Consider the following 14,437-nt stretch of genomic DNA (forward strand, 5'->3'; position numbering starts at 1 on the left):
TTTTCTTTAGTCACACAATTTATGCACTTTTTTTGGCTCAGATTATGCTAATAAATCTCATTATGTTTTATTTAAACCATTTCAAATATGCTATATTATCTGTGCTTTTGTCTTACATTTGAAACTACTATGGAGGCATACTTACATTAAACTTTAAAGCATTTCATGCAATGTTTTATGTGTACATATCGTTCTCCTGCACAAGATTTGCATTTGCTTCTAAAAATGACGTTTTAGTGCTTAATGTTTAAATAATCTGAAGACTCTATTTCCACTAAAAAAATACACTTTTGTGAATTGGAAAGGTTCCATGGATTTTAAACGGTTTTCACAGGATCATTGATACCAGTAAAGAACTTGTAGCCTATTTTTAAGAGTGCAGTGGTGTGATTTGTTATATAACAACAAAAATAAAATTATCAAGTGATTACATTAAATCCCAGTTAATATATTGGATGATACATAATCATCATAAACTCGTATATAAATATGTAACAATTCAGCAGTAAATACAGCCTTCATTGATCATTGGGCATTTCCCACATACAGACTAGTAGTTATAGACAGCTTATGTACAGTCGGTCCTCTATTTCTTACTGCGGCCATCCCTCACTTCTGCTATGACAGCATACCATACAACCTGACTTATTTTTATAAGTACTAATTGGGAAGACAGCAACCCTATTAGGATGCACATCTCCTCGGGAAATCGATTTTTTGATCTGCGGAGACTGGTGCGAGTGAGCGCGAGCGTATCACTGTGTGAAGGGCGGGTGGAGCGCGAGACGCACATCTCGCAGGTGGAAGCGCCTTTTCCTCACAGAAAACGAACAAGTGAGAAACTGTTGCTTCTTGACAATATCCTGACAAAAATATTGCCATATCGGACTTTTAAACAGTAATTCGGTTACTAAATAATTTTTGCAGTCACCAGTAGGCCTAGTTTATTGATCCCTAAAGATATGATAGGATAGAAGTAGGCGTTTAAAGTGAAATGTCTTGAAGAAGCAGACGAGGTCGCAAAGAAGCGACAAAAGGAGAAGACAAGATATTTCAATCTGACAACGGTTAGAGCAGAGTGACTGTTACAGAAAAACCCTAAGGCTCGAGATTCTCTGACATATTCTGAGCTACTCGCGCACGCGAGAGGAGCTGCTGTGTCGCGCGGAGTTACTCATCAATTTTCATACTCTCTGGGAACTTGTAAGGTAGGTTGAATTGTTTTGTCGTGGTCATTTGTTTCTCAGAAAGTGTTAAAAAACTTTTAATGGATGTTTTTCATGATTTGCATTTTAACTGGATGGGGGGGGGGGGGGGGGGGATCAGGAAACATAGCTATTTGATAGTGGTTTAGTAAGAAGCCTACAAAGTGCAATACAAAAGTTAATATATATGTTTGAAGGTAAATGGACAATACCTGGAAACAAGCAGTTGACACAACATTGATTGTTATCTGATTATTTAAATTCTTTAAATCTGTGATTGCTGATTGGCTAATGTTTGTAGTTGCTTTGGAGGGGTAATGTATCTGTGATGTAGTAATGTGTCTGCAAACTCTGATGGCATGATTTTATTAAAGTCAGTTAAATAATGATTAAAATACATTATATGCAACCTTACTTGTCACTAGGAGGCCTTGTGCTTAAAAGCTTATTTTTCTGTGAAAAGCCTAATTTTGAACAGAAATAAATAACCTCATAGCGCATTCTCAATAAGCATCAGTGAATCCATTGGCAGCTCTTAAAAGATGTGCTGTAAGTTTTACAGTTAATCTGATTTAGGTCTTTTTATGTTTCAACTCAGTGAAACACATGTCGAGATGCTGGTTGATCTTGGAACCTGAATGTTATTCAGCTGAAGTTTGATGAAGACCAGCGGGGACTGAAAATCACCCAGAGTGCTGTGAGCCTGATTTAAGATTATATCTTACCATCCATTTCGGGCTTACAGGATGTTTACAAGCGAAGAACAAAAACCTTTACGCATTTGAAGGTTTAAGACTGTCAAAATAATACACAGCGTGGATCGTTTTTGATCAATTTGAATCACAGTCACAGCTTTTTTCTGTGAGAGGAAGGGCAGAGTTTGTTTAAATGCTGAGGTGGACATGGACTTTTCTGTGAATTCTCCAGAACGCTTCTTGAACTTCTCATGGAAAAATAAGCCTCACCGTTGTCAGTCCACCAATCTATGAGGAGACACCACTGCCATACAGCACCCCCTAAGAAATACACCTCCACATCACCTGATAGAATCTCCAACCACGGACATACATTTGGAGACACCAACTCCCCCATGTCGCTTATATTAGACAAGTAATATATATTCATGTGACAATATAAACCCACTGGATCATCTAGAATTGCTGTTTAAATGGAGTGATAACCAGGTGTGTGTCATTCAGAAGTGGTAGTGGTTAGTGGTTTATTGTTACTGGTGATTATGATTTTGAAGTAGTAATTGAGAGCAGATGGGGAAAATAGCAGAAATTTAAACTTTTAAAAGGAAATGAACACAAACGTTCTTAAAGACTTTGTTCCATATAGGATATTTGATTTGTTTGCTGCCGAAGGTGGATTTTTCATATAAAAAAAGTATTTATTTTAGCTCATTTCTCAGACACAAGCCACTTTTCTCGTTAACTTTTCTATCTCACCCTAGTGCTTTTTCCTTCCCAGAGTTCATTCTGGCCGGGCCTGTTTCTTCTAAAGGGGAAGAGGACTTCCTCTCTTTCGCTGCCTCGCACCTCAGCCGCAGGAAGCGCGTTATTGGCGCGGCAGTGGGTGTGGCCATGGTGCTCGTGCTACTAGTCGCTATTCCACTGTTGGTCCACAGCACCAAACTGGGTGGGTCTGGAGGCGGAAGTACACATTATGAGATGCTTGGAAGCTGCAAGATGGTCTGTGACTCTCTAACGCCCACCAATGAACTAACACCTGTTTCGCCTCCACCTCACGACACCTCTGGACGCAGAGGGGGAGGGAAGTCGGGTTCTCGTGGAAACCAAGGGCCACCAGGCCCACGTGGGCCACCTGGAAAACCAGGTCCACCTGGACCTCCAGGTCCAGGCCCAGGAGGATACATCCCATCGTTCTACAGCCCTAAAATTGCCTTTTATGCAGGTCTGCGCAAGCAACATGAGGGGAGTGAGATACTTAAGTTTGATGATGTGGTGACAAATGTAGGGAATTACTATGAGCCTACCACTGGCAAGTTCACCTGCCCTCTTCCTGGAATCTACTTCTTCACTTATCATGTGCTCATGAGGGGCGGAGATGGAACTAGTATGTGGGCCGACCTCAAGAAGAATGGACAGGTAGGAGATGTGACTGTGAGTGTGTGTGTGTGTGTGTACACAAAGATTGTGTTATTTAGAGCTGAATTGAGAATGCCTTTTAAATTCCAATTCAATTCCTGAATTAAATTCAGGGAGCAAACAAGATTTAAAAAATCTGTCAATTCATTTTTACTAGAAAAGCAAAGTTTTTCAAGACACAAAATTAATTTTGAATTCTTGTTTTCAGACAGAAAGATAGAATGACAGAATGATAGATAGATAGATGTGGACTTGTGGACTGTGACCAATTCAATTCAAATTCCAACTCATAAATTGAAAGCCAATTGTTCATCTCTTAGTTTTGCCTATCCCTGGTAAAAACAGCCTTTGGGTTCATTCTACACAATGGTAGAGTTTGCTAACTAAGTCTTTAGAGCTACTATAACTAGACTAAGTCAGACGAGAATGAACTGTAAATGACTGAAATATCAAACAAATATTAAATTCACCAGAAGGATTAAGGAATACATTTAACATTTAAATAGGATCCAGTAAGGCTGCTACTCAATTATTCATCAGTAATTTTTTCAGCCTATCCTTCTGTAGACACCTACAGAGAGAGGGAAAAAAGACAATGCAAACATATATACAGATTTAGACAAGACAATGACAACTTAAAAAGAGCATATATCATATGGGTTAAAATGTGTTTTGAACAGTCCATTTGGGACTATTTAACAGAATAAACCATGTTTTTATTTGAACAGTCAGAAATAGCAAAAGGTTAACAGTTTCCAATGAAAAGAGGACAATTGTAACAAACGCAAATGCTCTCTATTTGACTCTCTGGAGAGGAACGAAATGCAACAGCTGGAGACAGTCCTCACAGGAGCCGTGGATTTAGAATAAATGAAAAAGTAAGGAGAGAAAAAACCTCTCCATCTGGTGAAACATGACACGGATCTGGGATTCAGGCACTCTCAACTCAACCGCTCAGTTTTGATTTTTAGTAGTGGAACAGAAAGTGGGGATTATCCAAGGAGATAAAAATTCCCTTGGCAACATGTGTTTACATACACACAGTGTCTCTGTCTTTCTCACACACACTCACACACACACACAGATTCCTGGAGCTTTTGACCCTTTGTGACAGATATATCTGACAGGAAATGATGAAAACCCAATAATGAGTCTGTAGCAACCTGTCAGCTTCCCTTCATCACACTGCCATTAACATGACATAACACCTGCAATTATGCTCTTTGTCTGTTCATCATAAATGATCTAGCACAAAAGATACTGTTTGTTGAGAGTCCACAGGTTTGTGATCCAAAGAGTGTATCTGTGAAATACTAGTAATCGTACTAGCTATATGAACCTTCTCAGCTAAATGTACTGATTCAATCTCTTCACAAGCTCTGAGTGTGAAGCCAAACTACGCCAAACATATGCAGTATATTAGCCTTTTTTAAACCAGTGGATTTATCTTTCAAAAATGTAGGAAAAAAAAAATCAATTTTCACAAAAAATAAAAACATCGAACTACTGTTCGTCCTACATTGTAAAAATGATTAAAATGTGTTTGAAGTGGTAACATCTAATGTAACTTTTAATATTTATTCAAAAATATTATGTTAATATGTGAAACTGGACCACAAAACAAGTCATAAGTGTAAATTTTTCAAAATTGAGATTTTTATTTCATATGAAAGCTAAATAAATAAGCTTTCCATTGATTTATAGTTTGTAGGATAGGGTAATATAATAATAATACTTGGCCGAGCTACAACTAAGTGACAGTCTTTGTTTTTTTGTTTTTTTTTTTTGGTGAAAATGGGCTTTAAAGTTGTCCAAATGAAGCCATACATATTACTAATTAAAACTTGCATTTTCAAAATATCTTCTTGGAACATGATTTTTATTCATTTCCTAATGCATAAAAGAAAAATGTATAGTTTTGACCCATAAAATTTATTTTTGGTTATTGCTACAAATATACATGTGCAACTTAAGATGATTTTTTGATCCAGGGTCAAATATTAGAATATGACTGGATAAACCACAATACATTAAATAAACAATTCAAATTCATTTTCAAGGTTATGTTCAGATGGGAATCTAATTTGAGAAACTGCTGCAATCTAGCTTTTTGTGTTTAGTTTAAAGGGCAAATTGGGACACATTTGAATGTGATATCAGATCAAAAGTTACTCTAATTGACTATGACTAATTGAAATATTAATAAAATACAGAATTTTGTTAATGCTGTTACTCAGTTTGTTCCATTGAGGAGCAGAATGTCTATGCTACTCATTGCTGAAGTGGCTCTTGTGCTGCAGGCCAAATCCAGAATTTTAGGGATTCAACACAGCCTCCATAAAGTGGAGGATGAGATGCAGAAAGTCAGAAGACGAGGAGAGTAAGCTTAGGCAGTGTATGGCATGCTGTATTGCATATATTGTCATTCCACTGATCTCCTCTTGTGTTAAATCATTCATGTCTTTAAGATGAGATTCCCTCTTTTCCATCTGGGCCACACACAAACACACACACAGAGCCACACTCTGCCAAATGTCTATCTCTGCCCTCATTAATTATCTCTCGCCTTAGCTAAATTATTTAACCCATCTCAAGGTCCACTCAAAGCATTTTCACAAACATACACACAACCAAACCAACATGAGTTTGGATTCACTCAAAAGGGATAGTTCACCCAAAAATGAAATTTGCTGTCATCATTTACTCATCCTTATGGCCAAACATTTTTCTTCTGTGGTACACCAAAGACAAAGACATTTTGAAAAGTGTTTTTTTTTTTGTTCACAGAATTGACAAGCGATGGAGTCCAGTGTTGTTTTGGTCCTCACACTGTAAAAAACAATTTGTTGAATCAACTTTGTTACCCCACTTCCTTACAATTTTTCGGAAACATGCGTTTTTGAGTTGAAACAACAGTTTTACTAGTTAAATTAGCTTTCAGCTTAGTTGAGATCCAATAAACTTACATTTTCTAATTATTCTACAAAAAAAAAAAAAAAAGAGTTGAAACTGCAAAGTCTCAAAATAATTTTTTACAGTGCACTGACTTTATACTGACACAAACAGTTCCGCCTTCTTTTTTGTTGAGAGGAAATAAAGCCACGACATGAGAGTGAGTAAACGATGAAATACTTATTATTTTGAAAAGAAAGCTGTTAACTTCCCAATGTCACTGTTGTTTTAGGTGTAAAACAATATTTACACTATATTTATTATAGCTTAAAGTTTAAAGTGAAAAGGCAATTAAAAAGTGTGAAACATGAAAATGTGAGCCCACCCAAATGAGCAGGGGGTGCAATAGGAGGCAGTAAAATGGTGTGGGATGATAGAGAGATGAACGGACGAGAAGAAGATGGATGGCTAATCATTGGAGAGCCGACAGAGAGGTCGAGAGAAAGTGTTACTGCGAGGCCAGAGACACAGACAGCATCAGATCAGTGTAAGTAAGATAGATGAGCAAAACGACAGAAAGTCTGAGCGCATGTGTAAGTGAGAGAGAGAACGAGAAAGGACTATTGACCTCATTGCAGGTCAAAGATTTGCAGAAGCTGATACTACAGACATAGTATATGATCTTCTATCCAATACAGGTAGATTCCAACACACTTTGAGACAGGCAAAACTTTTGTTGTAACTGCAGCGAGATTGTGGAAATTAGTTTTATTTTTAGAGAGCTCTGAATATTAATGTATTTGTTAAATGCCACTTATTAGTTGAAGTTTGGCTCCTCGTGGCAGGGATAGATGCAATGGGGCTGAATAAGAAACAAAAACTGCATCATGAGGGTTGAAGCAGGGAGCGCAACGTCCACAAATTAATGTCACTCAAGTAGAATACCCAGCCAATTTGTTTCTCATTTCAAATTTGATTCATTAATTCAGTAATTGATTCTTGGTTATGTAAACCTGTCTATTCTCATGCCACTGTACGTCTAGCTTTTACTTTGGGTTCATCTTTAGCACTTCACCTCCCTGTCTCTTTCGAAAATCTCACCCTCTCTGTGGTCTCGTCAGAGTAACGCGGCACTAATTAAGGTGTGATGCAGAGAAGTTGTTAGAAAAGCCTCGAACATCCTGTCAATTACACAGCAGCTAATGAGTTTACATACTCCAATTAATTAATTAATATAGTTAATGAGGTAATCCCTCAGTACCTTGACGGGATTTTACAGCTGTTGCAACAGAAACTTGTATACCCATCTTCCCTGTTTACAGATCTGCGCCTTTATTTCAGCCTCTTATTTCCTTTTGTATCTAGCTCTCATTTCCTGTGCTTACATTGCCCTTTGAATGAACAAAAGGTCAATCTAATTTAAAATCTGAGATTACGTCAATGTTTTTGAGGAGCCCCATTTAGGAGTGGACATACTGTACAAAAAATACAGGTGCATCTCAATAAATTAGAATGCCGTGGAAAGTTCATTTATTTCAGTAATTCAACTCAAATTGTGAAGCTTGTGTATTAAATAAAATCACTGCACACAGATTGAAGTAGTTTAAGTCTTTGGTTCTTTTAATTGTGATTATGATCTCTAGCCATTCTCAGTTCCCTTTTCTTTCATTCCAGGGTTATTTTTTACCAAGACATATTTGTAAACAATTTTTTTTTTAATTCCACCAGATAAGTGAAGTGCTACTTTAAGTAAAATCTGGGAGCACTGCAGTCATATAACCAATTAGCCTCTTAAATGTTACTCAGAAACAGGGGATTTGTATGAATACAGAATTACAGAAGATAAATGGTTCATTCATGAATTCATAAATCACAGTGTTAACCTTTAGCAATGGAGAACGTTTTATATATATATATATAATATACTTTGAGGTTACACACTGTGGTAAAGCTACATGCCTTTGGACTGACATGCTAAAAATGTTGTTTTATTATTAGTAATATTATTATTTCATTATAAGAAATTTATTTAGTAATGAAACTTCAGGAATATTATGTACAGCACAACATAAGTCCATAGTTTTTACAGGAATAGATTTATTTGTTTTTATGCAAAAAAAATAATAAGATAAATCTAAAGGCAGCTGTAAGCCATGTGTCATGTGTAGTTTATTTTTTGGCTTTCATAAAAGTCAAAATAAATAAATTATGTCCATAACCAAATAAAATAAATTAGGTTAACAACCAATAATTTGTATGAATTTCTGTGTATTATTTTCTTTCTTTTTTTTCTTTTTTGACAATTTTATGTTTTTCTGAACGCATATTTGGTTCTTGAATTTATTTAACGAATGTTTGCATTATCATCACGCTGGTTCTGTCAGAAACTGTCTGTATAGTTTAAGCCGAAGACCTGCTATTTAATCTGATTGAAATCACTTGGGGGAACAATACAATGCATATCCTAGTCTCTCTATTTCGCGCGCACACATAGCCTACAGTTAATACTTAGTGACTCCATTTGACCGGTGGTCGGTAGTCTCCGTTTATTGTGATACAATGGAGTTATTGAGGAGTGGGCACCATTAGGAGCAACAGCCAAGGCACTGCGCCGGGCAATTACCGAGCTAGCGAGGCCCCGACGCAGCCCAAGGCCTCCCGCGGGAGCTGCCACCTCGCGCCGTTAATCAATCTGATTTAGACTGGACAGGGACACGCGCCAACACGAGACGCGCAGTAGAGACACGCGCGTGACCTGCATTTTATTAGATCCCAGCAGAAAAAGATGGATAGATACTGCAAGGAATGAACATACATATACGGGGGAAGAGGTGCTGGGAAAAGAAAGATGAGGGGAAGACGGATAATTAATGAGTTTATGTGAGAAGAATTAAGCACAACTCAAGAAAATTTCGATCACTTGGAGACGCGACTGAAATTAATTTGGAAACATTAATCTTAAAAAGCAAAAAGTATTTTATGGATAAACGAGAACTAAAAAGGGATATATATTTTATAGATTTTAATGACAGCAGACCTTGTTGAGCATAAAGGGTTAAATAAATTTGAATTACACTTTTTCACAGGACTGGAAGCATACATTTTGCTTTGATTCGTACATATACTATGCATTAATTAGCAGTCAAAAATTAGGCTTTGGTTGAAGCATAGACATTAATCACTCTTTTGTCATGACAGTGTTAATTATAATTCTCATGTTCAAAAAATAATCAAATTTTTTTTTTTTTTTTTTAACAGAGTAGCATTGTTGGCATGAATGTAAGTGATTCAATATTGCCAAAGCTTGGGATATATGCAAAATAAATAGTATTATATGAGTTTAACAAATTAGTACATTTGTGAAAGGCTGAAGACCACAGTGTTTAACAGCCTTTCCTATAAATTACCCCACACACACATGCAACACACAGATCAATAACCTTATTCCCTCAGACCTTGGTCTGTCTTGGTCTTTTGTTCTCTCTCGGTTCTGTGTATCCCATAGGATACTTGGGGAGGAGACAAGAAATCATAAGACGGGAGGGAAAGACTGTTATGAGAGAGATTGCCAGTTTCCATTGAGGTTAAAGGATTTAAAGGCATCTGCACACTGACAATGAGAAGCAGCAGACTGATAGGATATTAGAAAGAAGCTGTCTAACTGAAGCCTTCAAACTTAATTGCAAAAGAAGCATAAAAGTATCATATAGTATGCCTTCCATGCAACTTATGTGCTATATTGCAATTCGTTTTAAAACAATACACTAGCTTTGTGTGATGAAAAGACAAAATTCAAGCTGTTATTTGCTGAACACTTACCTCCTCTCTCTCCAGCTAATTATTATTTACTCTTTGTTTTATCCGACATTAAAACCATTTTTTGTCTCTCATTCCCTCTCTTAGGTGAGGGCCAGTGCGATTGCTCAGGATGCAGATCAGAATTATGACTACGCCTCTAACAGTGTGATCCTGCATTTAGACGTGGGGGATGAGATCTGCGTGCAGTTGGATGGTGGAAAAGTGCATGGAGGAAACACCAACAAATACAGCACATTCAGTGGCTTTCTCATCTACCCTGACTAATAAGTACACAAACATACAAAAAAATCTAATATATTATCACATATTTAACACCATCAAATCAGACTGACTGATAGACAACAACATCCGATTCAAGCGATACAACAATGTGATGGAACTTCGAGAGGAAACATTGTAAAATTTACTTCAAAACCTAAAGTGACAAAGTCAACAGCAGTGACAACCCATTTTACCTTCTTGATGTGATGTAATTCAAAGTCAAACAGGATGTTAAAAGAGAAAAAAAAGTATGCTGGGACTTGATTTTATCCACTGGAAATTGATTGGATTGTAAGAAGTGGTCTGTCACTCAACGTAAATTTAGTCTTTTTCCATAAAATATGTTATTTTAAACATAAGCCTTAATAAATTTGAGTGGAAAGTGGAAAAAAATCTTCCATAGTATTATAACTACAGACAAAAAAAAAAAATAATAATAATAATAATAATATGAACAGCTGAAAAAAAGTCTACTTACTAAATTTCTTTTGGTGGTTAATCAAGTTATGTTTTGATTATGTTTTTTCTTTGGAATACTATGAACAGATGAATTGATCACAATAACACCATGAATGTGTATTAAGAAAGTAAAGAAGGTTTTTCAAATTTGATTTCATGTTGACTTTAATCAAGTTGTAGACACTTTGTATTGACTTTACTATCGGTCATCTTGGTCTAGTCATGGTGTATTTGCTACTATTAAGAATTAACTTGAAACATTAGAAAAATGTAGTCAGGGTCTTATATTTTGATTTTGAGCTCACCAATGAAAATATTTGTAATAATTGATTATTTTTAATTATAGTGTTTGACACTGTTACAGTATGTTGTGTGCAAAGCTAATCCACTAGGCTAAAAAGAAAACTACATTAAAGGATTACCCAGATTTATCAGCATTTTACTAGATCACCATTCTCCCCCTGCATCATGTGTATATGTGTGCATAACTGGGAAAAGGGTGTTTGCATTTCATGGCATGGAAACTGTATGTCTTAACCCTGTATGTCTACTAAGTATGTACACAGTGTTTATACTGGAGGAACTTTAAGACTATTGTGAAATTATAAATGATAATTATATGATAATGATATTAAGTCTTTCTCTTTTTAATGCCACAAACATCTTAGTGGACTAAACATTTAAAAGTGACCTGATCCATCTGTAATATGAAAACATGCAGTTTGTGTGTGTGTGTGTGTGTGTGTATAAGCACACAATTCACATACAGCATGTGTCCATATCAATATAAAGTGCAAGAAAATTTGCTTCTAAATATTTGACTTGTAGGTTGATTGGTGTTGTAAATCCTTACAGTTGTGTAATTAATCATTATTATAGACTTTTACTCTGGCATGTTAAAGACATGCTGTAAATAAATAATAAATAAACACTTCCGTGTCTATCTTTTAACTTGCCTTCCATTTTTAATTAAAGTTGGGCATTTGACAATCTGGGGGGTTTATTTTGGTTAAGTGTGTGTATTTGAACAGCCTGAAAGGATGAAGGCCAGGCAATCCTCTTAACTAACCAACATATAATCAATACATGCCTGCCCCAATATTAAATTGAGCTACATAACTGCTTAAAAAAGAGCATGTAAGATAGAAAATCAGTTCATATGGAATAAAATCACAAACAAAATTAGCTGTTAATAAAAACATACACTCTTTTCCCTTTTCTCAAAACACACCACTTACTAGTCAGGAAGCCATTAATAGTGTCGATTACTATTCACTGTGCCTCACACACACACACACAACCAGACACATTTCCTTGGTAATGAGGGGAGATAGATGGCTGGGCATCCTTTGATGGACAATAGTAAAAAGGTCAAAGAGATTGGCTAGACAGCAACATCAACACTTTCTAAATTTGTGATAACTCTGACAGAAACAAGGTTATGGAAGAGAAAAATTCACTGTTTGTCAATCTACACTGACACTGCAGGTCTCTAAAGCTTGAATTTCTTGTGTAGGTAAGACTTCACAAGATGTCACTTGAGAAAACATTGAAGGGTAAAAGATTCTCACAAACACATCCGCCAACTAGACATAAACAAAAACGTGTCATTACTTTTTTTCAATGCACAACTTTAAAACAGACAGACAGACAGACAGACAGACAGACAGACAGATAGACAGACATATAGACAGATAGACAGACAGACAGACAGACAGACAGACAGACAGACCGACAGACCGATAGATAGATAGATAGATAGATAGATAGATAGATAGATAGATAGATAGATAGATAGATAGATAGATAGATAGATAGATAGATAGATAGATAGATAGATAGATAGATAGAAAGAAACATTTATTAGAATTATTTTTTATCAGACAATAAGTATATGCATCTATTGCTTATAATCAGTTCTCATTAGATTAGGATAGTCATGAGATATCATCTCATCATGTTTAACATGTTTATTAAACGGACAGAACATGAGATACTACTTCAGCACTGAAAAAACGCAGCTCTGGCAATACTTTACTTTAGACAACAGCGCCACCTATTGTATACTTTTAGATACTGCTATTTACTACAAAACTAAAGACTTGAACTTGATAAATTCAAGAGGCTCAAGTGCATCTACTGTAACAATACCGTACTGTAGTTACTGAACCGATACATGGCAACCGCGAGCTCAGTTAAGGAGCAATAGAACTGCATTCGAATGTTGCTTTAGCCTATGTGATCTACAACTACATTGAATACAATATGATACTAATAGCCTATTTATTTTATTCTAGGCCTATTAGAAAAACAAGCAACAACAGCAGAATTATACACACACACACACACACACACACACACACACACACACATACATATACATATATATATATATATATATATATATATATATATATATATATATATATATATATATATATATATGCATTTAGCAGACACTTTTATCCAAAGCGACTTTCATTGCATTCAAGCTAACAATTTTCTAAAAAGCTAACAATGTTCCCTGGGATTCGAACCCCCAACCTTGCGCTTGCTAACGGAATGCTCTACTTCTTGAGGAACACACACCATATATATATATATATATATATATATATATATATATATATATATATATATATATATATATATATATATATATATATATATATATATATATACACACATAATATATACATAATATATACATAATAACACACTTTCATTGGACAAACCCAACCTCTCATATATATTTTTATTATAATATTTATAAAAAAAATCCTATTATAATTATTGATGATGACCATATAGTGTGGGTGTGACCACATTACAGATAATGAGTTCATACTGGAAACACTGCACCTCTCCTTGGTTTCATATGAATTACATAAAAAATTAAATTGTTGCGCAAGATATAGCTTCAGTTGCCGTCGTTTGTAATAGCAAATGAAAACATTTCCTGTGAGGTTTTTCTATAGGCTAGGGATATAGAATACAAGGGCTGTCAAGTTTACTAGGTGGACTACCAGTATTGCGCAGTAACTAGGCTATAGTTACTAATAAATTTGTTACTGTAATAATATTACTTTTTGCAGTAACTGGTAGTGTATCTAATAACAAATAAGATTTCAGTAATAATATTACAGGTACCATACATAAAACAGCTTAGTTACTAAGTTACTTTTGATGTCTCAACGCCTCTGATTTACAATCCAACAATCAAATAATTCCTAGATTTATTTTCATAATTTTCGCAACTTGCACATGCATGTGATGTCACCAGTGCAACAGGCAAGCTTAGAATATGGAAAAGCTTACATTCAGCATGTAGAAACATTGCATTATATTGATTTTGCCAGGAATAAAAAAAGATGATCTGAACACTGTTGTGTAAATTGTGGCTTTACTTTATTCTGGCATTACATCCCACCCACATCCCTCGGATCAGCATCTGGTAAATTATATTATAATTATATCTATATATTATAAACAGTTTCTTACAAATTTATGTGATTTAATCAAATTCATAATGAAATATAAACGTATATGGGTAACAGAAAAATTACAATTAGCTTCAAGCTACACATGACAAGTAATGAGATTAGTATAAGACTTCTACTTGAATGTCACAATCACTAGCCTACTGAGTTTTTGTAATAACTGCGATCCAGTGTGGATTTTGGTCAAATG

At 35.4% G+C, this 14,437-nt stretch overlaps 1 protein-coding gene across 1 annotated transcript; it reads left to right on the forward strand.

The window, feature by feature from the left end:
* The first annotated feature begins 1,809 nt into the window (after nt 1-1,809).
* Nucleotides 1,810-11,402, forward strand: LOC113050372 (complement C1q-like protein 4). Its single transcript, XM_026213282.1, has 3 exons — nt 1,810-2,389; nt 2,679-3,316; nt 10,112-11,402. The coding sequence occupies exons 2-3, from the start codon at nt 2,792-2,794 to the stop codon at nt 10,289-10,291; spliced, it is 705 nt and encodes a 234-aa protein (XP_026069067.1). The 5' UTR covers nt 1,810-2,389; nt 2,679-2,791; the 3' UTR covers nt 10,292-11,402.
* The last annotated feature ends 3,035 nt before the right edge of the window (nt 11,403-14,437 follow it).

The sequence above is a fragment of the Carassius auratus genome, chromosome 31 (assembly GCF_003368295.1).
Source record: "Carassius auratus strain Wakin chromosome 31, ASM336829v1, whole genome shotgun sequence".
Lineage (NCBI taxonomy): Eukaryota > Metazoa > Chordata > Actinopteri > Cypriniformes > Cyprinidae > Carassius > Carassius auratus.